Here is a 24,519-nt window from a genome sequence, read left to right on the forward strand (position 1 = left end):
AATTTCAAATTTACGTTGATGCGGAATTTTAATTGATTTTTCATATTTTTTGATAAAAAACATATTAATTTATATTTAAAAACTTAAATCTTAACATATTTCTTAGGTTTAGGCTTAGACTTAGGCTTAGTCTTTGGCCTAGGCGTAAGCTTAGGCTTAGACTTAGGCGTATTCTTAGTCTTCGTCTTAGGTTTAGGCTTTCGCTTAGGCTCAGACTCAGGCTTAGGCATAGGCTTACGCTCGGAAAAAAATTGATAAATTTCCAGAAATTCCTTAAAATCCAGAAAAAATATGAAAAATAAAACCAGCAAAAATAAGACATTCAGTAGTCGGCCCAAAAAATCCGCAAAAAATTGCATCTGAGCCTAACAATTTTTGCTTAAATTGACAAAAAACTTAAAAAATGTAACATCATTTTTCTAATAAAAAAAAACAATTTTCCAATATGCTAAAAGCATTACTTTCTCGATCAATGATTTGAAACTTGATTTTTCAAATTTTCAGATCATTTGTCTGCCAAAAAAAATGCCTGAACAATTTTCAAATTATCGATTTTCTGGTCAATTCTAGAGATTCAGAAAAATTATTTACGGGAAAAATTTCTAAAAATTTGATAAACCATGTTTTTATCAAATAACGAAGAAAAATTAATTTGGTAAATTGAGCTTTTTTGACATTTACTTCATATTAGGTTGTTGGGATAAAAACCCTTTGAAAATTGTTTCTATCATCTTCCCTTTTCATTTAATCCAAGTCATTTGAATAAATAATTCCAAAAACCCGTATGACTTCTCTGCCTTCCTTGCTCATTGAATATTCCTCAACCCAAAAAAAAACTTGTTAAACCTGCACTTTTTCCCGGGCAAAAAAATCAACGTGCTCCGTCTGCTGTCGCATTCCTTCAAATTCGATTCAGTAGATGTTGAAACCTTTCGGCGGAAAATCAAATCAAACCGCATTCGGTTCTCAATCAGTTCCCCATACTTCCCCGTTCAACGACTATACTACTGTAGATTGAAAATTGAGCTTTGAAAATTGAGAGTTTAGAGATGTGCTCTCTTTTTTCGCGAAGGCAAATTGGCGGAATAGAAATTTCCGGCAAATCGGCAAATCGGCAAATTGCCGGAATTGAAAATTTCCGGCAAATAGGCGAATAGGCAAATTGATGGTATTGAAATTTCCGGCAAATAGGAAAACCAGAAAAATGCCGGAATTAAACATTTTCAGCAAATCGGCAAATCGACAAATTGCGGATTTGTCGATTTTGCCGAAAATTTTCGGCAAATTGCCGGAATTGAAAAATTCCGCCAATTCGGCAAACCGGCAATTTACCGAAAATAAAAATTTCCAGCAGTTCGGCAAACTGGAAATTTGCCAGTACATTACTGTCCAAAAATATCCCCTTCTAGTTTTTCCATAGTTTTGCAAATTTTTCAATTTTAAGAAAGCAACTAGACATGCTATTAAAAAATGTTCAACTGACGTAGTATTGCTGGGGCATTGTCTATTAAGATACAGCGCCCGACACCTCGCGAGTACATTTTTGACGACTTTTCCAAAAATACTCATAATTCAAAAACAAGACCTTTCCCATTGAAAAAAGCTTCAGCAACAAAATTTTTGAGGCGTTTTGAAAAAACACTTCAACAAAAAACTCGCGAGATGTCGGGTGCTTTATGTATTCCAGAAAAAGTTTACAAACTCACACACTACATGTTCCAACCAACCTACAAACCTCAAAATCCTACTTTCAACTGATAAAAGTAACATCTAGGTTACTTGTGGCGGTGGCGGTGGCGGCAACAGTACTTCACACACACACAAGTAACGAGTATTTACCGTTCAATTTTCTCTGCGTCTGCTCTAATCCCATTCACTCTCCCACCCCAGTCTCTTAAGATTTTTGTGCAATGGCCATCCAAACAGATACACTTTTGGGGAGCTCCTCGTACCAAAAAGTTGTGCTCTTTTTCCTTTTCCTTGCAACAAATTTCATCCAACGCCTCACCGGACACCGTCTTTTGTTTTTTTTTTCGGTTTTCCAGAAAAGGATGATTTTTGTTGAAGTCTCTTGAATACGGATCTCTTCCTTCTGCTCTCTGGAATATTTGATTTGTGCATTTTTGCACATTCTCTTTCTCTTTTTTTTGTGACGCTTTCCCAAGGTCCCCCTACTTTTGCTCTTGCTATTTTCTGTTCCATTATCTTCAGCTCTCCTTGCTCCATTTCCCTAATTGACTCCAATCGGAATTTATAACATAATAACTGTACTACTCGTATAGTCCATTTTCGAAATTAAGTAGGTGTCATCTCTGAATTGAATGTGAATTGATTAATACCAATTTTGTCTAATGGTATGCACTTTGTTGTGTGACAAGTCAGTAAGTCAGCTGACTCTTTTATAAAAATTAAACATACACATAGTAATACAACAATAGGAATGAGAAAAAAGGAGTACTGCCAAGTATTAGCTTATTTTAAATTTTGTTCGAGAAGTCTAGAGTGAAGTTTCAAAATTTTTTCAGCAATTAAAAATAACCTCTCCATTTCCTCTTTTCTACAGCTTAAAGGTGGAGTACTGAAATTTAAGACTACCTTTTTAGGCCCAAAATGACCCAAAACTACCGAATTTTGTAATGAAAAATTTTGAAAATTTCTCAAAAAAAAGTTATGGCTGTTCAAAGTTCTGGAAAAAAGACCCATTTTCAACTAAAATCAATTTTTTTGCAAAAACTTCTCCTTGTCACAGCGACGCTGGAACTTGATTTTTATTAATTATCACTAGGGCCGGTATTTTGAAAGTTGAAAATTTTCCGAGGGGTAGGTTTTCACAGCGGCAGTCAATTTCCGAGTTTAGCAACTCATCATAAAATTATATACATACAGTTAGTGACCAAACTCGGGAATTGTCGGCCGCCGTGAAAGAAATAATAATCAAGTTCCAGGCGCTGTAACACCGAAAAGTTTGCAAAAATTTGGAATTTAGCTGAAAATGAGCCATTTTTCCAGAACTTTGAACAGCCATAGCTTTTTTTTTAAAGAAATTTTCAAAACGTCCCATTACGAAATTCGGTAGTTTTGGGTCATTTTGGGTCTAAAAAAGCAAAGTCTCAGATTTTTGTCATCCCTTATAAATTAAATCTTCCCTGCATATTTGCCTACCTCGTACAGTGAACCGCGAGCCCCGAGGCCGGTGTGAGGCAAGTAGGCAGGCGTCAGGCATGCCTCCTGTCTCCCATGGAATCTTGCGTAGTTTTTAAAAATTGTCGATATATGCTGCAGAAAATGTGCCTGCATGCTCGCCTGCAAGACTGACTAAAAGACTGACTGGTCTGCAGCGCCCGACATTTTCCTAGACTCACCTACTGGGTAGGCGTAGGCCAGGCATTTTCGGGCCTACAGTTGGCCACCTCCATTTCTGCAAATGTTTCATTTGTTGTGCTCCACAAGCCTCTTTATCACTTCTCCAATCAGTACATCAATCAATTGTCGGGGTGGGGTGGTGATGCGTCGACATCGAAATGTGTGTCTATTTGTACTAAATCTCACGTCTTGGATAAACTTTGTCGAGAGAAAAAGAAAACAAGAAGATCAACATAATGATGCGACAAGACAACCTCATTGTATCCCCTCTTCTTTGCTCTTTATCTCTCTCTTGTCATTGTGTACACCTGTTGCAAGTTAACTTTTTGGCAGTCAGCCAGATATTTTTCAATTTTTTTTGTGGCTTGATTTCTAGAAAAATTACTCTTTTTCTTTTTGTACTTCAAAAAAAAGAGAAAAAAAAATTATTGCCTAAAGTGGCCTAAAAGCCGTATCCAACCTCCGGCCAATCAGCGACGCAGGCCACGACCATTGCTAATCGCTGATTGGTCGACTTCTTTATTTCCGCGCGATTTCAAAACTCTTGCCGGCCTATCTGAATGCCTAGGCGACCTACGCCTTACTCAACAGGCAGATATTCTAATTTCCCTAGAAATACATTTGTTTTTAGCTTAGAGCCAAAACTAAAACAAAAAAACCAATTCAAAAATTCGGAATGTTTATGTCGTTTTCAATTTGAAATTCGTTATTCCTTTCTTTTTTTTGTCTTCCTCTCTCCTGCTGACATTCCTTTTATTCTTCCTCCCCCCCCCCCCTCCTTCTACGAATTTCTAATCTCTTTTTATTTTGTTTGTATTTTTTAGTGTGTGGTCCCCTTCTCCGCTCGCCGAGCCAGCCCGCTGTCACCAACGACCCCCGGGGTGGTGGTGTCTGCCCTCACAAGATAAACAAAAAACAAAAAGAAGACGACGTCTCGGATCGCCGATGAAACCAAAACTTGCGTTCTTCGCGTTTTTCATTTTTATTACTGTTTTTGTGGGTTTTGTTTAAGATCTAAGCTTGAGAAAATGCCTAAAAATTAAAAAAAAAACAACCACCTACTTACAAGGCGACCTATACCTACCATGTGCCTATGCCGAAGTTGGCCGGAACGTGGTTAGGCAGGCACTTTTTTAAAATAAGTCTGAAAAATCGCCTACCTACCTTAGAAAGTATAGAGTAATTTTTTCAAAAAGTTTTATGCCTACCTGCCTTGTGCCTACCATATGCCTACTCCCAAAGTTTACCTAAAAGTCTTTTCTACCTACACCGATCAGGTGCCTATTCTGAAAAAGGCTACCTACACCCATCAGGTGCCTATGCTGAAATTAAGCTTCTGTTAGGCACGTAGGTAGGCATGCAGGCAGGCTCTGAAAATTACCCTGCTTGCTTTGGGAACCCTAGATTTTTTTGCCTACATGCCTTGTGCCTTCCCCAGCCTGCCTTCTGCCTACCTACTTCCGAAGTTCATCTAAAAGTTTTTTCCTAGTTTTTCCAAAATATGCAAAAACCAAAAGCCGAAGTTTACATACAGAATGCAGAAAATAGGTGGTAGACATGCGTAGGTAGGCATGAGGCAGGCACTTTTAAAATCAGAACTTCCAGATCGATTCAGTGCAGGCGGTTCATCCGGTGGTTCTTGAGACAAAGCTTGGGGACATCAAGGGCACTGAGTTCTTCTTTTTGTCAAAGAAAATTCGAACTTTTTTTGGGTAATTTTTTCTTTTTTCAGACAAATTTTTTGCTCGAGCATTCCAATTTTTCAGTGTCCCATTCGCGGAGCCTGCAGTCGAAGATTTTCGTTTTCGAAAACCTCGGGAAAAGAAACAATGGAGAGGACTCTACGATGCGACAAAACCGGCGAACGCCTGTTTTCAGACAAGGGACAATTATAACACGAGCTTCTGGGGAAGTGAAATGTGGAACGCGAATACTCAAATTAGTGAGGACTGTTTATACCTGAATATTTGGGCTCCCGCGGATGCTTAGTAAGTGGATTTGAATAGGAAAAAGTGTTGTAGTAAAAAAGCTTTCAGCAATCTCACAGTGATGGTGTGGTTTTTTGGAGGGGGCTTCTACTCTGGAAGCCCGTCATTGAGTATCTACGACGGGAAAGTGAGCTTTCAAATTAATTTGAATCCAAAAATTATGTAAAATTTAATAAGTAAAAATTTCGGTATTTGGCGCTGCACGTGGTGTCAGACGTTCGGCTTTATCTACGTAGATCGACAAAAAATGCGGGAGAAGAAACTGTTTTCGCATGGTTAAGAATTTGCTGACGTCACATTTTTTGGGCAAAACAATTCCTCATTTTTTGTAGATCAAACCGTAAGGGGGCAGCCTGACACCACAAGGTGCTAGCTTCTTGCTAAATCTTGTTCAGAATTTACTTACAATTAGACCCCGATTTTGGTCAAACCATGTTAACTATGAATTCTTGCCAAACTTTTGACCACTCCCTGACAAATTTAATAGCCGAGTTCTTCAGGAAGCATGTTCAAAGCTTGCCAAAATTCTAGAAAATTTGCTCACATTTTGCAAAGGTTATAACATAAACTATATTTTCAAGATTAGACTTGCACTCTTACTACTCTACTTTGACGGCTTATATCTCGGCTGCCTTTGATTATATGAAAAAGTGCGTTACTATAAACTTGTAGAAAAATACTTTGCACATATTTTGCCAGTTGACAATTTTTTGATAAAACCGAAGGGAACCGACTTATAGGCTGTCAAAGTGGGGCAAGGACATTGCAAGTCTAATAGGGAAAAAAATACGGTAAGCGGCAAATTTTAAAATTTTCCGAACTCGGCAAATTCGGCAAAATCTGCAAATTTGCCGTGGTCGGTAAATCTCAATAATTTTTCGATCTCAAAAAGTGCCAAAATTAATGAAACTGGTTCGATTTTTGTCTAATTGTAATGCTCATGTGGATTCAAATTTTGACGAGCTCGGCAAATTCAGCAAGTCCACATTTTCGAAATTTCGCACTTGGAAAATTTGCCCCCGGAAATTTTCTCACAGTAATAATACAAGATTAGATACAAATTTCTGACACATCAGCTATGCCGTCAACATTTTCCAGGCCTTAACCTCCACCCAAAACGTGATTGTCGTGAACATCAACTACCGTCTCGGCCCGTTCGGATTTCTCTACCTGGGCCACCCAGATGCTCCCGGAAACATGGGCCTCCTGGACCAGGTGACCCCTCTCTTTCCACCCCTTTTGCTCTTTCTTTTTCAAAAGGGTCCTATTATTATGCTTTTTCTCACTCTCACCACACAAATATTCACACCCTCACACACACACATACACACGCATATTCACGAAAGTGCACATCGACATGCGAAACATTTGTCCACACAGAGAAACTTGCTCTTTTTTTGCTGCTCCTCCCTCCCCCCTTACTCCCGCCTGTGCTCCTTTAGAGAGTAATTTTTCACATCGCCTAACTCACTTTCTCCCCCCCCCCTCCATATTCCCTTTTCTTTTCTTTCTATCTCTTCTGGAATTTTGGTCAGAAGAGATGGAACGAACCCTTTTGATTAGGTCTCCCGAGACGACTTTTTCGTTTTTTTTCCAGCAATTGGCGCTTCATTGGGTTCGTCAAAATATTGTGTCATTTGGCGGAAATCCGGACAAGGTTCGACTCTTCGGGAATTTATTTCCCTTTGCTCCTTTCACCACTTTTTTCTTCTAGGTGGCCGTCTTCGGTCAGTCAGCTGGAGCCGCCTCGATCGTCGCTCATCTGATTGCACCAGGCTCCCGAGGGTATCATCTATTACCATGTACTCTCATAGATTCATCCATGTTCTAGATTATTCAAAAATGCCATTCTTCAATCCGGAAGTCTCGAGAACACCTGGGCGATTAATTCTCCATTTCGGGCAAAACAGAAGTCGGAGAAACTTTTGGAACTTGTCGGGTGCAATAAGACTACGGTATGTTTTGTTTTCTAAAACTAAGCCTAAGCCTAACCTTAAGCATAAGCCTAAGCCTAAGCCTAAACATAAGTCTTCGCCTAGGCCTAAGCCTAAGCATAAACTTAAACCTAAGCTAACTTTTATCAAATAATTGTCAATCGGAAAAAGTTTTTTTTTTTTTTTTTAATTTTCTAGTTCAAAACCCATTACTCAAAAAGCGTGCAGAATCTGAACTTTCGTAAATTTATAACCACATAATAAGCTCAACAAAAGGTTGCCAAATTTTGGAACATGCAGGAACTTTCTAAAGGGTTTTTTTTGAAAAAAATGTGGTTTGCACGGAAAATCCAGTCTACTTTGCGAACATATTCCAGTAAGTAGGTAGCAGGCATGTAGGTAGGCACGTAGGCAGGCACAAAAGCGGCTTTAGGTAACATATTTCCGCATGAAGCTATAGGTACGTAATTCTCAAACTTCCAGGTGGACACCTCAATGGCATGCCTCCGTCTAGTGTCTCCGGAACAATTGAGCCTGAGCACTTGGAACATCTCTCTGACTTATCTCGAATTTCCGTTTGTCATTGTCTCGCGGTGCGTGTGTTCTCCTGGAATATTCCATCACCCAAATTCTCAATTTTCACGATGCTTTTCCTTTCAGTGACAAGCACTTCTTTGGCCATCTAGACGCGCATGCGGCGTTGCGTGAAGGCGATTTCAATAGAGATGTGAACCTGATGATTGGGATGAACAAGGATGAAGGTTCGTGTGATGGGGGAGGAGGGGAGAAGAGGGCATTCAAGGGGGAGGAGAAGGGGGTGGAGTTGTTGGCTCCAATTGTGAGGGTGTCAGAAACAATGTGTCAGAAACAGTCTCGAGAAGGATCTTTCACTTGCAGGCAACTATTGGAATATCTACCAGCTACCACAGTTTTTCGACAAGGCCGACCCTCCAGAGTTGAACAGGTTTGTTATTTTTGTGGATTTTCTCTCATTTTTGTAGTTTTCTTTAAAGGCGGTGTAGTAGTCGAATTTTTTTATTCCTTTATTAGAGTCAAAATTGCCTGAAAACACCGAATTTTTCGTATTTTGGCACCTAGTTAAAGTTTGAAAAAGATGCCCAAATCGGTAATTAAAAAAAAAATTACTGAAAATTTCGAAAATGATAAGCTACTTTTTAACTTGTTATTCTTCTATAAAGTGATATGGTCAAAATTTTTTTATCGCTTTATTAGAGTCAAAATTGCCTGAAAACGCCGAATTTTATAATGAAACTTCTTGAAAACGTCTCAAAATAAAGTTATGGGCGCTCAAAAAATGACCGAAAATTCGTTGAAGTTTGAAATTTGAAAATTTTGTCAGTGTTGCAAAAGCTGGAAACTAATTTTTTTTGAATTTCAGAAATGCCTCCTGTCTTTCCACAGAAATTCTAGTCAAAATATATAATTTTTTACGAACGAAAATTTTTCAAAAAGCCAGGCTTCTATGCTATTCCTGTCTTCTTGAGGATTCCTGAAGTGAGGAAACAGGCAGGCAGGCAAGTAGGCACAAATGTACTTTAAAATATACGTTTGCCTACCATGGAAGCTTTACTACTCAAATCAAAAAATGAGTGAATTTTCTATTTTGCAATTGAAAATCGACACTTTTCAATTCAAAAGAGAATCGCCTTACGTTGAAAGTCAAAGAATGTGAGAATTAAGGAAAATGACGTTGATTGTGTGGGAATTTTTGGAGAGATGGAGAAAGAGTTTCCCCGATTTTTTTTGTTCAAGCATATACATAATGGGCTGAAGCTCTAAGAACTATTTAGAAACAAATCTCAAAATTTGCCGAGCATGGCGAATTCGGCAAATCTACTTTTTCGAAATTTTCGACAAACTCGTCGAACTAGGCAAAGGGCGAATTCGGCAAATTCGGCAAATTTGCCGTTCTAAATAAACTCGGAAAATTTTGAAAAAAATTATCTCGGCAAATTCGGCAAATCTACTTTTTTGAAACTTGCCGTTCTCTGTAAATTCGTCAATTTTGCCGAGCTCGGCAAACGACAAATTCGGCAAATTTGGCAAACTTGCCGTGCTTAACAAACTCGGAAAATTTTGAAAAAATTATATCGGAATTTTTGGGCGAATTCGGCAAATTTGCCGAACACCCCTGGCTTTTATGCCCTATAGAAATTTAAGTAGGTACAATAGGCCTACCGAGCAGGTGCAATTCATCGTCAAAACTTAGATTCAAGAAGCCTATGATATCAGATTTCGCATGATGTCACCTCTGTTCGCCAAAACCCAACTATTGCAATTTTCATTTAATTATAGGTTTTTTCAGATCGAAATATAATCACTCCTGTGCTTTTTTCTCACTTTTTCTTAAATTTCAGAACGGAGTTCGATTTTCTCATAGATCGAACATTCTCAATTCAACCCGACATCATTCGTTCAGCAGCCAAGTACATTTATTCGGATCCGAATTGCACAGATCACGGAAGAAAGACTCGATTCTATGCGGGCCAAATGAACCAAATCGTCGGAGATTACTTTTTCTCGTGTGATTCATTGTGGCTAGCTGATCAGGTACTCCCGCCTAATTGCCTCAATTTTTATATTTTCTGCCTTTGAAGATTTATTCTTTTATTCCTTGTATTTTTCAGTTTCGTTCAATTCCGAGAGTAAAATCGAGTTCGCCACAGAGGAAACCCGGGAAAGTTTTTGTGTATCATTTTACACAGTCTTCGAGGTAATAGAGCCAAATTTTTTTTTGATTTTTGGCTTAAATGCCAGAAAATAGACCCGAATATAACCTTTAAAATGTTTTGATGATTTTATAAATTTTTCAAATATCAAACAAACCGCCGAAACAAGTGGTGTCAGGCTCTCCTCATACGGCTTGATCTACAAAAAATGCGCGAATTTTTTCCCAAAAAAATGTGACGTCAGCACGTTCGTAACCATGCAAAATCAGTTGAGAACTCTGCGTCTCTTCTCCCGCATTTTTTGTAGATCTACGTAGATCAAGCCGAAATGAGACACTCTGACACAACGTACCGAATTAAATTTGAATTACCGCGTAAATGAGTGACGTCATTTTTTTTAAACATGTTTGCATTTCTGGCTAAATTTGCCCGTTTTTTCTTGATTTTTTCTTTTATATTTGATTTAAGCCACTGTTTTTCAACTTTCAAGTTTTTTTTCCGAAAGAAATTGGCCTAAAAAGTGACAATTTAATATTTCTGTATATATATATATACTTTTCTTGAAAAATTGCTTGAAAAATTAGACGAAAAAATCAAGAAAAACCTGTAAATTTAGCCAGAAAATGCAAAAGTGTAGAAAATGACGTCACTCATTTGCGCGGGAACTCAAATTTAATTCTGCCGTTTTGTCGATTTTTGCAAAATTTTAAAAAAATCATTTAAAAAATTAAGAAATTTTAAAAACATTTTTAACAGTTGTATTCGGTCATTAGGGTCTATTTTCTGTCATTTAATCCAAAAAATGTGTTTGATTCTCTGCTCCTTTAAAATTATTCCCCAAAAATTTTAATTTCTTTCCAGCGCAAACCCTTGGCCAAAATGGACTGGCGCAATGCATGGATACGAAATCGAATATGTTTTCGGAATTCCGTTAAGTTATTCAAAGAATTATAAGCGAAGAGAACAGATATTCTCTCGAAAAATTATGCAGTTTTGGGCGAGTTTTGCCAAAAATGGGTAAGTGCACAATGGGAAATAGTAAGGGTGTGGTGAGAGACGACAGACAATAGAAAGGAAATTGGCGACGGAAATGGCGAATTTTCATTTTTTTTTCCAGAACTCCAAAGCTGCGTGTTCTAAAAAATAGCGAACATTGGCCAGAGTTCAACGAGCAGAATCATTATCGGTTCGTTTGCTTTCAAAATTTATTTTTTATCAAATTTAAGAATTGCAGTTGGATGCAGCTCCGCAGTGGCTCAAATATTCGACCGATAAAACCGAAAAAGCAAGTGGAATGCCAGTTTTGGAGAAGAGTCAAGGATACAGAGTACACGGCATACTGTAATTTTAATATTGTCTAAAATAGTCTCAAAATATTTAGGTCTAACTAATTATATTTTCAGTGACACAAGAATACTCATCAAGCTCCTTGACAACATATTCCTATTGGCTACTACTCTATATTCCATTATTCATTTTCCAAATTTTCTGAAATCATTTCTTTCCACCCCTGATCTACTAGTCCGAAAACTCCCCCCCCCCCCCCAGTTTCAGTTCAATTTGCGGGCTTGTTTCTTTTTTGATCTCTTTTCATTTTATCAAAATAAATGCCAAATTCTCAAAATTCAGTAAATTTCTAGCATGCCCTTCTCCTTCAAGTCCCTTCAAGTTTGCTCTGAAAGCACGATTTTCTCTATTTCTCTCTGATCTCCTGCATCTCTGACTTTTATCTTAAAATTCGTATTTTTCTCTAACCTCTCTCTTTGCTCATTTCACTCTCTCTCTAACGTGTCGTGTTTGAGGGTCTTACAACGAAACGAACGGTGATCTACACGCGACAGAGGGCGGATGCGTCGTCGTCGTGTCTTGCTACTCTTACTGTCGACAACGACATTCCTCCGTGTCTCCACAGCACAGCAGGTACTAATTTGCAAGATGATAGAACCTTTACTAACAGCATTCCATTATTTCTTCTAGGACGAGCCAAAAGCAAGTGTTGTAGAAGTGCAAACGAAGCTTGGAACAGTCCGAGGAACAGAGTCCGATCATGGAAATAAAAGAGTTCGGTCGTTTTTGGGGTGAGCTTTTCTTTTTTTGAATATTTACAAGAAAAATGAAATGAAAGTAATTCTAGAATGGCAATAGCATCAAGAAAATTCAAAAATTCCAAAAGAAAATAGTCATTATTATTTTTTTGAATATTCTCGCTTGCCACTTGCCAAATATTTGAGCTCTATCGATACTGGAAATGCACATTTTTGAAAGTTTGAATTCGGCAAATTCAGTAGTCAAAAATTTCACATTTCAAATTTAAATTTAAATTGCCGGTCAATACTGTTTTGAATATCCAAATTGTAAAAAACTTAGGCGACTGAACAAAAAAAAAATTATTTCAGTGCATTTTTCGAAGCAAATTTCAAGGCTCGTAGAATTGCTCCAAAAACAAAAAAAAAACAGAAAATTCGATCAAAAGTTTGAAAAAAAGCTTCCTGAGCCTAAGCCTAAGCCTACGCCTAAGCCTAAGCCCAATCCTAATTCTAATCCTAATCCTAATCCTAAAAGCCTAAGCCTAAGCCGAAATCTGAACCTAAGACTAAGCCTAAACCTAAGAATGAGCCTAAGCCTATGCCTAAGCCTAAGCCTAAACCTAAATCTGAACCTACGCCTAAGCCTAAACCTAAGCATGAGCCTAAGCCTAAGCCTATGCCTACGCCTTAGCCTAAGCCTGAGCCTAAGCCTAAGCCTGAGTCTAAGCCTAAGCCTAAGCTCTCGAACTTTTGAAAACCTGCAAAATACCGTCTTTGCATATCCTTTAAACAACCATATTTTCATTTCAGAGTACCATTCGCCGAGCCACCCATCAATGAGCACCGCTTCAAAAAGCCCACTCCAGCACGACCTTGGAATGGAACGATATCAGCGAACACTCTATCGCCGGCATGTTTTCAGGGACGAGATTCCTATGATCCAACATTCTGGGGTAGTGAAATGTGGAATGCAAATACTCCCGTCAGTGAGGACTGTCTCTATGTGAATATTTGGGCTCCGGCGGATGCTTAGTACGTATTATTTTTTCTTTCTTTACTTTAGATGCAACAATTTTTTTCCGGGATTTCAGCAATCTTACTGTACTTGTATGGCTGTTTGGTGGTGGCTTCTGGTATGGATCCCCATCACTGTTACTTTACGACGGAAAAGAACTAGCAACACGTGGAAATGTGATAGTAGTGAACATCAACTATCGAGTTGGACCATTTGGATACCTGTTTCTAGATCATGAAGATGTTCCTGGAAATATGGGAATGCTTGATCAACAACTCGCACTTTATTGGATAAGGGATCATATTTTCTCGTTTGGAGGAAATCCGGCGAGGATATCGTTGGTTGGAGAATCGGCTGGAGCAGCTTCGATTGTAGCTCACTTAATTGCACCGGCGTCGAAGGGGTAGGTTTAACTGGTTTTCAACTAAAGAAACAAAATATTGGCATGGCTGTTAGGCTTGAGTATCCAATTTGAGAAATTCTCGGATTTTTTCTTTAAAAAATTGCTAGCTTTGTCAGCTTTTTGCCGATCATTGCCTCCTAGCTTTAGATCACCTAGTTTTCACCTAGTTTTAGAAAGAATATTCTACAGAATACTGTACTTCACAAAAACTGCGTCTCACTAAACTCAAAACCTCATATTTAAGATTATTCCAAAACGGAATTCTCCAATCAGGATCCCTCGACAACAAGTGGTCAATGGATTCTCCGAAACGAGCAAAACAAAAATCAACAGCACTAGCCGATCTTGTCGGCTGCAATCAGACAAAGATCACTGATCAAACTGCATGTCTTCGGAATACTCCGGCTCAGCTGCTCATTGATAACATTTGGAACGTTGGCCTCAACTTCCTCGAGTTCCCATTCGCAATCGTATCCAAGGATCAGAACTTTTTCAAACATCTCGACGGATTTATTGCATTACGGGAGGGAACCTACTCGACAGATGTGAATCTAATGTTCGGAATCAATCACGACGAGGGAAACTTCTGGAATATTTATAATCTCGCAAAGTTTTTCGACAAGCAATCAGTGAAGCCAGGCTTGGATCGAGATGAATTCCATGAATGTGTGGACACTGCGTTCGCAGTTCAGCCGGAATTAGTCCGAACAGCTGCCAAGTATGTGTACTCGGATCCAAAGTGTACGGACCCGAAGAAGAAAACCGATTTCTATACGGAACAGGTGAACCAGATGGTCGGTGACTACTTCTTCACGTGTGACAGTATATGGTTTGCGCACAACTATCCGAAAATGGCCGGGAATCAATCGAATGTTTTTGTCTACTATTTTGATCAGCCATCCAGGTAAGACTAGAAACACTGAAGTCGGCCCAAAAGTTGAATTTTCGTGAAATATGCTTATTTTAACTTCTTGCTCAAGTTTGGCCTAAAAGATATCATAGTTCAGAAGTTCGCAAGACTGGCCGGCATTCTACAAGAGTTTGGCAAAGATTCGCTTAGGCCACGCTCAAGCTTAGGCTTATGCTTAGGCTTAGGTATAGGCTTAGGTTTAGGTTTAGTCTAAGGCTTAGGCTTAGGCTTATGCTTAGGTTTGACTTCGGCTTAGGCTTAGGCTTAGTCTTATGCTTTGTCCAAGGCTTAACCTCAGTCTTAGGCTTAGGCTTAGGTTTAGGCTTTAGCTTAGGCTTAGGCTTATGCTTAGGTTTAGGCTTAGGCTTAGGCTTCGGCTTAGGCTTAGGCATATGCTCAGGGTTAGGCTTAGGCTTAGGCTTCGGCTTAGGCTTAGGCATATGCTCAGGGTTAGGCTTAGGCTTAGGCTTCCGACTCCTGTCAATCAGATTTTGGACCTCTACCATACGCCTAAACTTAACTGTTTTCAGTGCAAATCCCTGGCCAAAATGGACGGGAGTAATGCATGGATATGAAATCGAGTATGTTTTCGGAGTACCTCTTCATAACACAACTGCTGGCTACACAAAAGAGGAGATGGATGTTTCCGAGAAAGTCATCGATTTCTGGACCACATTTGCCAATACAGGGTGAGAATTGTTTTTTTTTCGTGGGAAATTAGGTCTCATTTCAGTGTACCCTCTCTTCGGAAGCGAGCAGTAGGAACAACACAAAAGATCAAATGGGATCGGTACGACGGAACCGATCACACGACGTGGATGAACATCAAGACTGGGTCGTTCAGAATGATTCAAGAAATCAAGAAAGTTGAATGCGATTTGTGGAGGAATGCAAAGGACATGGAGTATTCAGCTTACAGTAAGTGCTGTTATGTGCTCGTTTTGTAGGAACCAGGGGAGTGCGGCAAATTTGCAGAAATTTGCCGATTGCCAAACCCGGCAAATTTGCCAAATTTGCCGTTTGCCGAGCTTGGCCATTTTGCCGAAGTTGCCGTTTGCCTAGCCCGGAAAGTTTGCCTAATTTGCCGTTTTTTGAACTCGGCAAATTTCCATTTGCCAAGCCCGGCAAATTTTCCGAAATTGCCATTTTCCGAGCTCAGCAAAAAATTTTTAAATTTGCCGCACACACTACAAATTTGGTTTTAAAAAGTTTGACCGAAACTATTGATTGTTCAAAAAAAATATACTAAAATAAGATGATATTGAATTATTTTAAATTTGATGAATTTGTGTGTTAAGAATTCAGTAATTTTGGAGCTCCTGGAAATTCAAAAAATTGTCTTATTTTTGGAGTTTGCTCAGCTCAGCACGGCAAATTTGCCTAGTTTGCCGAGTTGGCCGTGCTCGGCAAAAAAATTACTATATTTTTAAGGACAAAATTAATAGTTTTGGCCAAAATTGTATTGTCAAATTTTTGATGTGTGCGGAAAATTTCAAAAATTGCCGGGCTCGGTAAGTTCGGCCAATTTTCCAAGCTCGGCAAGTTCGGCAAATTTGCCGCACACCCCTGCTCCATAATTAATTAAATATCGATTTTCAGAGGAAGAACTCGCCACAACATCATCTTCAACTCTCACACAATACACAATATATTTAATATTACTATCAGCCTTTCAACTAGTTTTCAACTTTTTCTAACTTTTTTTAAACTTTTTTTTTTGAAAATTCCGTGAATTACATGTGTGCTCACTTACAAAAATTCTTTCTCTTTTCTTTCAAATTATCGCATTTTTTCACAATTCCAGCATTTTTCGATATCTTCTCAGGGAGTAGTGGATCTCTGTTTTCTTTATATCCTTTCCTAGCCTTCGTCTCTTTCAGCATTCCAATTTCTATCTTCAGTATTTGAATTACACATATCATTAGCCAATTATCTAGGTTTGCATTTAGTATTTTTCTTTTTTGGTATGTTTTTTAATGAATTTTAATGTAATTTTTCAATTTTGTAATAAATGAATTTGTAATATATTTTTTTTAACAATTAATTGTTTGAGTTTCAGGAATTTGGTTTCAAAAAATTGAAATAACTCAAATAATGGTTTTTTAAACAAAATTACAAATTTTGAAAAGCTCTAATTTTTAGAATATTGGAGATTTTGAATTTCTTGAGACAAAATTTTTATTATTGAAAATTAAATTTTTTTCGGGCTAGTCTATTGAATTTTGGAAAATTTTTGAAAATTTTCAGTAAAAAAATAAATTTTGGGCTTTTAAAAAATTGAAATATTTTGAAACGAAGTTTCTACATATTTTTAAAAATAGTAATATTTTGGAAAAAGAAATCCGAATTTTTTTCGAATTTTTCTTAAATTTTTTAAAAAATCCCGAAATTTTTGGGATTTTTAAAGGTTTTGGAATATAATTTTTCCTAATTTTAAATATTTTTTTAATTTGAAAAAAACTCCTAGTACTCAAAAATGTCAAGTTTTCGGAAATGTGGAAATTCTAAAACAAAATAAAATTTAGAAAATGAAATTCTAAATTTTTAAAAATTTTAGTTTCATATAAAAAACTCCTATTTTTGCAAAATGATGCTAGCTAATTTTTTTCCAAATTTTCGATAAATGGAATTTTTATCTGTAAATTCGAAAAATTTTTAAATTAATTTTGACATACACTTCCAGGTGAATTTTTCTTTTTGAAATGCCAAAAATTAATTGAATAAATTATACAACATTACTTCACACACCCCGTTGTGCAAAAACATACGAAATTCATTAAAAATCAAGAGCAAGAGCACACACACACACACACACACATTTTCCGCGATTTGCAAAACAGATAAAAAGGCAACAAAAAGGGTGTGTGTGAAGCGGTCAAAAATGAGAAGCCTCATCCGGAGAAATTCAATGCTCCCTCTTCTTTTTTGCTCTTTTTGTGCTCTTTTTTCTTCATAGAAAAATACTCTCACGTTCCAGATGGACGAATTTGAATTTGAATTCCAATTCAGAATTTAGAATTTAAAATTTAGAATTTAGAATTCCACACTCTCCCCCACTTGCGTGCAAGGAGAGGCAAAAAACCAGGCTCTTGAGAGCCGCCATGCCGTCGCTCACGAAATTTCATTTAGTCTTTTTGTCGAATGAGCCTCAAATTGCTCTCTCACATCAGAAGGAGAGCCGCCGTGCATTCCTTTTGTCTTTTGTCCCCCCATATTTCGATACATTTTTTTTCAGCTTCACAAAAATGGGATGAGTTTTGGCATTTTATTTGGGTTTTTGATGATAGTTGGAATGGTATCTGCTAGCTGTTTTGTTTGCTCGTCACCGAATATTGAAAATGTAAGTTGATTTTTTAATTGGAACAGGCTTTAACTTTAGTAATTTCTTGGCAAAAAGTTGGCAACTTTCTGCAATACTTAAAATCTACATATATCAAATCTTGAAAATAAAAAGTTCAGTTTAATAAAGGAACTTTTAGAAGAGTTTCTAGCCAACTGTTTAAAAAAAATTTAATTAAAAAAATGAAATTAATTACTAATTTATATGGAAAATTAGTCTTCCGGTATGCGTTTTTTCAAACAATTCATCCTTTTTAAATATAAATTAGCATCTCATTTTCAACTTTTACTCCACTTTCAATTGCAATTCTAACAGAATCTAATTATACAAAATTCAATATTATAAATTACTGAGCTTCCACTATATATACTTTTCATGTTTTTTTTTCAACAGGCCCTTAGTACGTAGAATTTCAAGTAGTTCATTTATATTACCCTTTTAAAAAGGAAATAATAATATGAAATATGATTCCGAATAGAATTCATATTTCATATATGAGTGGTTAATTGAGAGTACACATGGGTGCGTACATTTTTATCCTTTTTTCAATTTGTGTTCCTATTTAGAGAAATATGAATAGATGCTAGCCAATCTTATCATATATATTTTGGTAATCTCTTGCCAAAAATTTGGCAATTATCTTCCTAACTTCGGAAATTTTCTGCCAAATTTTGGCAATTTTCTGTCAGACTTTGACAATTTTCTGTTTAACTTTGGCAATTTTCTGTTTAACTTTGGCAATTTTCTGTTCAACTTTGACAATTTCTGTTCAACTTTGACAATTTTCTGTTTAACTTTGACAATTTTCTGTTCAACTTTGACAATTTTCCGCAAGATTTTGGTACTTCTCTGCCAAACTTTGGCAATTTTCTGCCAAACTTTGGCAATTTTCTGTCAGACTTTGACAATTTTCTGTTTAACTTTGGCAGAAAAATTGGCAGGACATGTGATTTGGCTACATACATGTATGTTAATAGATAGAACTAGAAAATTTTTCAAAACGTAAATTCTAAATTTCAGCACTATGGCTCATTTTTCGAGAATCCTCGAGAAATTCAGCCAACCTATGCTGGACGTGTGATTGATTGTGAGAAGAATGAATTCAAATCACAAGACTGCCCGGGTCCGTGTTTTTCATTAAATGTTTCCAGCTCTGTGATAGATTCGGATTTTGGTAAGCTCAATTTTTCATATCCTCTCTGAATTTAGTTCTGATCAGGAACTTCATATGGCTGCTCGACAGGAATCATTCCTGACGATGTGGATGGGGAAGAAGCTTGTACAACAAAGACTATATCGATTAGGTATGCCTGGAAGTTCCAGTTTTTTTTTCAAAGGTTCATAAACTTTTCAGAACATCTCCAATTTATTCAGTCACTGCGACATACTGTTTGTGCTCTGAAAATAATTGTAATCCACCCATACATCCCGTGATTCGGAGAAGGTCGAAACCCGTGAAGAACAGTGGAAAAACGGTTTACTTCGCGAATCAATCGGATCGAATTTCGAATTCTGTAGACAATTTGAGGTGTTTCTTAAGTTTTTTGTACTTAATTTTAATAGTTGTAATATAGTTTCAATAAAAGCGTATTTAAATTAATTTCATTTAAAACGTCTGTGTTTTTAAAGTAGGAAACCCACTCTCAATACATATGTACCAATTTTTTTTCGCTCCATTAAATTTAAAATTGTCTGAAAACTCTAAATTTCATTATGGAACTTCTTGCAAACTTTTCCAAAAAGAGTTATGGCGGTTCAAAAAATGACATAAAATTTGTTAAAATTTGGTCGACTTGTTGATGTCGCAGCGGCTGAAAACTAATTTTTTTTTTGAAATTACAGTCCAATTTTGGGTATACCAGAAAATTATCTTTAAAGCAATAAAAAATCGACTTCACTCTCGGTAAAACGTTGCAACTTCATAGCAAGCTTTTGCAACTTCTTAGTAAACTTCTGCAACTTGGGTCTAGAACAAAAGATCCGGCTGAGGCAAAAAATTATTTCACATACTACCAGGTAGAGAATGATATTCTGCGCACAACATGTCCAAAACCAAATTTTTCCGCGGATATTACTCGCAGAAAATCTCTATTAACTTCTTGAAATTTTCGAAAAAAAAATCTGTTTTTTAGAATTGATTCTGAGACAACACACACTCATAAATAATTACGAGCATTGTAATTTTGAGTCCGCTTTTTTTTTCGGTCCCGCTGGCTTTAAATTCATTTTTTCTCGCAATTTTTATTTGATGTTTCCATGAAAATCGGCTGTGAAATAAACTCAAGTTATATTTCTAAATAGTTTACAGCGGCACGGGCGCATGAATGTGCATTTAACACGCGATATTGGGCAATAAAAAATGCGGAAAAACACGAAAATAAACTTAAAATTCCAATTTGACACGGAAAAATTACAGAAATTTCCCTGGCACCAGCACTTGTCCGAAAAACCGAAGAATCTTAGACTACAGTAACCCAACCGTACTTCTACAGTTCCTTAGCGTACCACTACAGTAACCACTACCGTAATACTCTCGGTGACACACTGAAAAGACTCGGAAGACATAAGATAGACAGGGTTGAGTGATCCATCGCCGCCTGAATCGCTATCTGCTGCTAGAGTTTACAGATGGAAAATGTGATTTATATATAATAAATGATAATATATTTTTTGGATATTTTTATAGTAAATGATTTATATAATCTTATACTGATCAGTATAGAAATCGAAATCGTCTTCCACTTCTTCTGTGGATCCTGAAACAATAAATCAATAGGAAAAGGGCATTCGTATGTACGAAACAACATACATAGCTACAAATTTGTCTAGGTCAAATGTAGATCACAAAATTTTTTCGCGGCAAGATTATTTCGCAAAAAAATGCCTCCTTGTTGTAGACTTGGAAAAACAAACACACTGTATTCCTCTTTCCATAAAGAGTATCTATCTATCGGACTCCAGTTTTCGGTGCTTTTCTACTTCATCTCTTGCGTTTGCGTCGGAATGGTGAGTTTTCTGAATTTATTAAATTTGACTGATTCAACTCGAAAATTAAATTTTACTCTCGAAATTTATCAATCGATCCTTGAACTTTTTTCTTCCGCAGAGGCCGGCGGAGTTTACAAGCGTACGACGAGGTTCAACTTTTATTCAAAGCTTTAAAAATGGGACATAGATGAATATTTCGAATGCTAAATGCAGAAAGAATCAGCAAAAAAGCTCACATGCCCGTCCTTCTCTGCCGAAAAACGCCGTTTAAGGATCGATTGCTAAATTTTGGCAGTGATGCCAAAAAAATTTAATGCGAAAATTTGAAGTTTCGAATTAATTTTGGTCCCGCCACGAAAAGTGACGAAATTTTGAAAAAAGTTACTAAAAAATCTGAATTCAGCTCATTGAGAGCTTTGAAATACGTATAATCATGACTATGTTCCACTAACTTTGGAAATATAGGGTCTTGCCACGAAAATGGGTTACTGTAGCAATAGAATTTTCGTGGTGGGAGCCGATTTTTGCATTTTCAAAAGTTTATTCAAATTCAATTTGAAAATTTAAATTTAATGCCAAAAAAATTTAATCCGAAAATTTAAATTAAATCCGAAAATTTGAACTTTCGAATTAATTTGGGTCCCGCCACGAAAAGTGATGAAATTTTCAAAAAAGTTACTAAAAAATCTGAATTCAGCTCATTGAGAGCTTTGAAATACGTATAATCATGACTATGTTCCACTAACTTTGGAAATTTAGGGTCTTGCCACGAAAATGGGTTACTGTAGCAATAGAATTTTCGTGGTGGGAGCCGATCAAAATGTGATTATATTTTTGAAATCAATTAAACAATTTACAGACTAGAATCCCAGCGTTTCAAGCGATGATCCTTGAATCATTGAAGAAACAGATGAACCCTCGGGGTGTCACACGTTATGAGATCCGGAAATACGTGAAAGGGAAATGGTTGGATAGACGAGCCGGAGTGAACAAAGCTTACGAGAAGCAGTGCCTCGCTTCCGCCATGTGGAGTTTGCAGAACCAGGGCGTTATTCATGTGAAATCGAAGGATCGATACGTGCTCGGATCCGACAGAGCCGGTGCAGGTGGAGTCATTCTGACAGGATCCGCCCGTCCTCGTGAGGGTGCCGTCGGCAAACGATTGAATAAGAATGAACGGCAGAGAGCCAGCGAACGGGCGCGGAGAGCGAAAGGTATTTTTTATTTTCACCACTAAATTTAAACTTCAAAAATTCAAAAATTAAAGTTTTAAGTTAATAACGAATCCGTTAAAAGTACAGTACCCCCAGAACACTAACTTTCTCTTCGAAACCCAAAAAATCAGTTTTCTCTAACTACAGTAACCCTACAGTAATCCTAGAATATTTCTACCTCTATAACTCCATTTTTTACAGCACTGGAAAAAGACTTCGAGCAGTTCGGCTATCTTCCCGAGATGACGACCAAGAAGAAAGTGGTCCAGTGGCCAGCGATGAAAATCGAGTTGGAGCAGAAGCTGGGAGGAGGAATTGCTGGAGATGCTTTCAACTGCACCTGGAAGGGACTGGAGAGGGTGGCGAAGATTATTCCTTTGCACCCGTCCCACCGAAACAAGAAAGCCTTCCAGGAAGTGGCTGCTCTGAATCGTCTCGGTGATGTGGCCCATCAAACGCCCAATCTTGTGAAGTTTGAGATGGCGGCTGTGGTAACTGGAATGCCACAAGACGTCAAAAACCAGCTGCGAGAAAACTGGCGGACAAATCACATGCTGGTTGTGATTCTGTCAAGAGGAGGGAGACCGGTGGCCAGCCAACCACCTGATTCGTTGACGGCCCAGCAATCCATCGGAATCATGAAGCAGTTCGTGATGACGATGTTGATCGGAGAGACAAGCTTGAAGTTGTATCACAACGACGCCCATTGTCGGAACGTGCTCCTCACCGACACCGACGACGAGTACCTGGAGTACAAGCCGGATGGAGGAGCCGTCAAGGTCAAGTCGTACGAAAAGAAGCTGACGATCATCGACTTCGGAGAGGCCACCTTCGATGTTCCCAATCCGCGGAAGTGGCCTTCGCATCGATTCGTCTCCCGTCTCGCCGACTTCTTGATCCGACGAACAACCGAAGATACGCGTTATGTTTGTGAGAATCTGAATTCAATAATTTAAAATAATCATTTCAGTACGTCGAGCGTGCCTTAAGCCAGTGTAGAGATGCAACCGGAATCGATGTACACTGGCCCAACGGACTCCTATTCGCGGACGCATAATCAACCTTCGACGTCCTTTTTCCAATTTTTTCAAGAAATTTTGTCTTAAAATTTCCCATTAATTTTTTGAAAATATTTTTTTTTAAATCTTTTTCTGTCTTGTTGTCGCAATTTACTCGGTTTCTCAAAAAAATTGTATTTTTTGAGGGGAAGATTCAAATTTTTTGAGAAAACCAGTCAGAAAAAGACACGAAAAATAATATTTCGAAAAAATGAATGGGAAAAATTGTGATCCTTTTGATTCTTGATTATTATTCTTTTATGCATGTTTTATCATGACAATTTTTGTATTTTTCTTTTCAAAATTTGCTTTTTTCAGTTAAAAAGAGAAATAAAATTTTTTTTTTTTCTTTTTTTTTTCTAATTTCTTCTTAATCGATTTTCCATTGAATTCATCAGTTGTAGCCGCTCCGATCTCTGAAAAATGGTAAAGTTTTGAATTAAAAATTAGAAATATCGAGTTTTTATTTTTAATTCTTTTTTTTCCAATTTTTCTGATTTTTCAATTTTTTTGAAAATTCAGAAAAATTTCAGAAAAAATTTCAGAAAAAAATCAGAAAAAGTTCAGAAAAAAATTCGGAAAAAATTCTGAAACTTCTCTGAAATTTCTCTGAATTTTTTTTTAAATACATTTTTTTTTATTGATTTTTGAGAATTGTGATGGTTTCCGACCGAAAATTGTGGAAAATTATAAAGTTTTGGATGAATTAGTGAGGAAAATTGATTCTAACAAGTTTCTTTTAAAAAATATTCAAAGATAACTGCACATTTTAGATTTTTTTTGTTCTATTTTCCGATACTCACATTATGTCCCAAATCACTGCCAATTGAAACGTTCAGTGCCAATCTACGCCGAATTCCCGTCGATTTTGGAGTTTCTCTGCAATTTTTCAATTTTTTTGAGATTTTTCCGACGTTTTTCGAGCAATATTTGACAATTTTTTGGAAAAAGTGAATTTTACGATCAAAAACAAGTTTTTTTGCTATCATTTCGACCTTATTTAATAATTTTTACGTTATTTTTACATATTACACAATGTTTATAATAAGTGGTCCGTACATTTCCGCTGAAAAATCGATTTTTCTGAGTGATGGCGGCGCTGACATTGTAATCAGCTTTTCCTTGTTCACAAATCGTTGGTTTCCGCATTTATTTGAAGATCATGGATGCTAGAAGACGATTCCTTCGGATTCCGACTGTTTTCTCTGTAGAATATTGATTTTTTTGGATTTTACGCGGTTTTTTTGAATTTCAAACCTCGATGATGATGGCGCATTGTTGATTGGCACTAAATTAATAATTTTAATGCGTTAATTTTGATTTTGTTATCTGAAAAACAATACATTTGAAAGGAAAGTGAGCTTTATGAATACATAAAATTAAAGAAAAAACAAAAAAATAAAACTTAAATGTTCTACAGTACACATTAAAGGCGCATAACCCAACGTTATCAGTGGGTCTCGAGGGGAAAACATAAAGTCGATTTTTAAGAATTTTTCATATGTTTTCCAGTGAATCCATTTCCAGTATATTTTTATTAAAATTCGCAAATTATTCGCATTTTTCATCATCAGAAGCCTTAGGAAAAT

The 24,519-nt window shown here is 37.0% G+C and overlaps 4 protein-coding genes, 3 non-coding genes and 1 pseudogene across 8 annotated transcripts; 4 read left to right on the forward strand and 4 right to left on the reverse strand.

Moving 5' to 3' along the window:
* The first annotated feature begins 4,187 nt into the window (after positions 1-4,187).
* Positions 4,188-11,602, forward strand: ace-4 (Carboxylic ester hydrolase). Its single transcript, NM_064561.6, has 17 exons — positions 4,188-4,359; positions 4,969-5,075; positions 5,130-5,351; positions 5,400-5,478; positions 6,450-6,566; positions 6,949-7,008; positions 7,066-7,136; positions 7,183-7,306; positions 7,769-7,878; positions 7,946-8,046; positions 8,183-8,249; positions 9,664-9,856; positions 9,934-10,019; positions 10,837-10,992; positions 11,093-11,161; positions 11,210-11,316; positions 11,379-11,602. The coding sequence occupies exons 1-17, from the start codon at positions 4,309-4,311 to the stop codon at positions 11,465-11,467; spliced, it is 1,809 nt and encodes a 602-aa protein (NP_496962.1). The 5' UTR covers positions 4,188-4,308; the 3' UTR covers positions 11,468-11,602.
* Positions 11,603-11,770: 168 nt separating this feature from the next.
* ace-3 (Carboxylic ester hydrolase) lies at positions 11,771-16,356 on the forward strand. Its single transcript, NM_064562.7, has 8 exons — positions 11,771-11,895; positions 11,953-12,053; positions 12,813-13,034; positions 13,094-13,420; positions 13,665-14,324; positions 14,861-15,019; positions 15,064-15,248; positions 15,930-16,356. The coding sequence occupies exons 1-8, from the start codon at positions 11,824-11,826 to the stop codon at positions 16,025-16,027; spliced, it is 1,824 nt and encodes a 607-aa protein (NP_496963.1). The 5' UTR covers positions 11,771-11,823; the 3' UTR covers positions 16,028-16,356.
* Y48B6A.22 lies at positions 12,670-12,738 on the reverse strand. Its single transcript, NR_051893.1, has one exon. It is a non-coding gene; the product is annotated as an Unclassified non-coding RNA Y48B6A.22 (non-coding RNA).
* Positions 14,666-14,800, reverse strand: Y48B6A.20. Its single transcript, NR_051894.1, has one exon. It is a non-coding gene; the product is annotated as an Unclassified non-coding RNA Y48B6A.20 (non-coding RNA).
* Positions 16,357-17,559: 1,203 nt separating the features above from the next.
* On the forward strand, positions 17,560-19,457 carry hot-7 (Homolog of Odr-2 (Two)). The gene is made up of 4 exons (NM_064563.3): positions 17,560-17,670; positions 18,691-18,844; positions 18,890-18,974; positions 19,025-19,457. The coding sequence occupies exons 1-4, from the start codon at positions 17,581-17,583 to the stop codon at positions 19,242-19,244; spliced, it is 549 nt and encodes a 182-aa protein (NP_496964.2). The 5' UTR covers positions 17,560-17,580; the 3' UTR covers positions 19,245-19,457.
* A 1,093-nt stretch (positions 19,458-20,550) lies between these two features.
* Positions 20,551-23,281, forward strand: Y48B6A.10 (Protein kinase domain-containing protein; the record flags this gene model as incomplete). The annotated part of the gene is made up of 4 exons (NM_064564.4): positions 20,551-20,676; positions 21,518-21,872; positions 22,074-22,798; positions 22,843-23,281. 4 exons carry the CDS (start codon positions 20,551-20,553, stop codon positions 22,927-22,929), a joined length of 1,293 nt encoding a protein of 430 aa, NP_496965.1. The 3' UTR covers positions 22,930-23,281.
* On the reverse strand, positions 20,570-22,907 carry Y48B6A.17. Its single transcript, NR_051895.1, has 3 exons — positions 22,857-22,907; positions 22,051-22,810; positions 20,570-20,685 (listed from the first exon to the last, which is right to left on the reverse strand).
* Positions 23,249-24,206, reverse strand: Y48B6A.16 (annotated as a pseudogene). The gene is made up of 4 exons: positions 24,188-24,206; positions 23,990-24,135; positions 23,734-23,809; positions 23,249-23,346 (listed from the first exon to the last, which is right to left on the reverse strand). Coding segments are annotated over exons 1-4 (339 nt in total).
* Between the last annotated feature and the right edge of the window lie 313 nt (positions 24,207-24,519).

This window comes from Caenorhabditis elegans, chromosome II (assembly GCF_000002985.6).
Source record: "Caenorhabditis elegans chromosome II".
Lineage (NCBI taxonomy): Eukaryota > Metazoa > Nematoda > Chromadorea > Rhabditida > Rhabditidae > Caenorhabditis > Caenorhabditis elegans.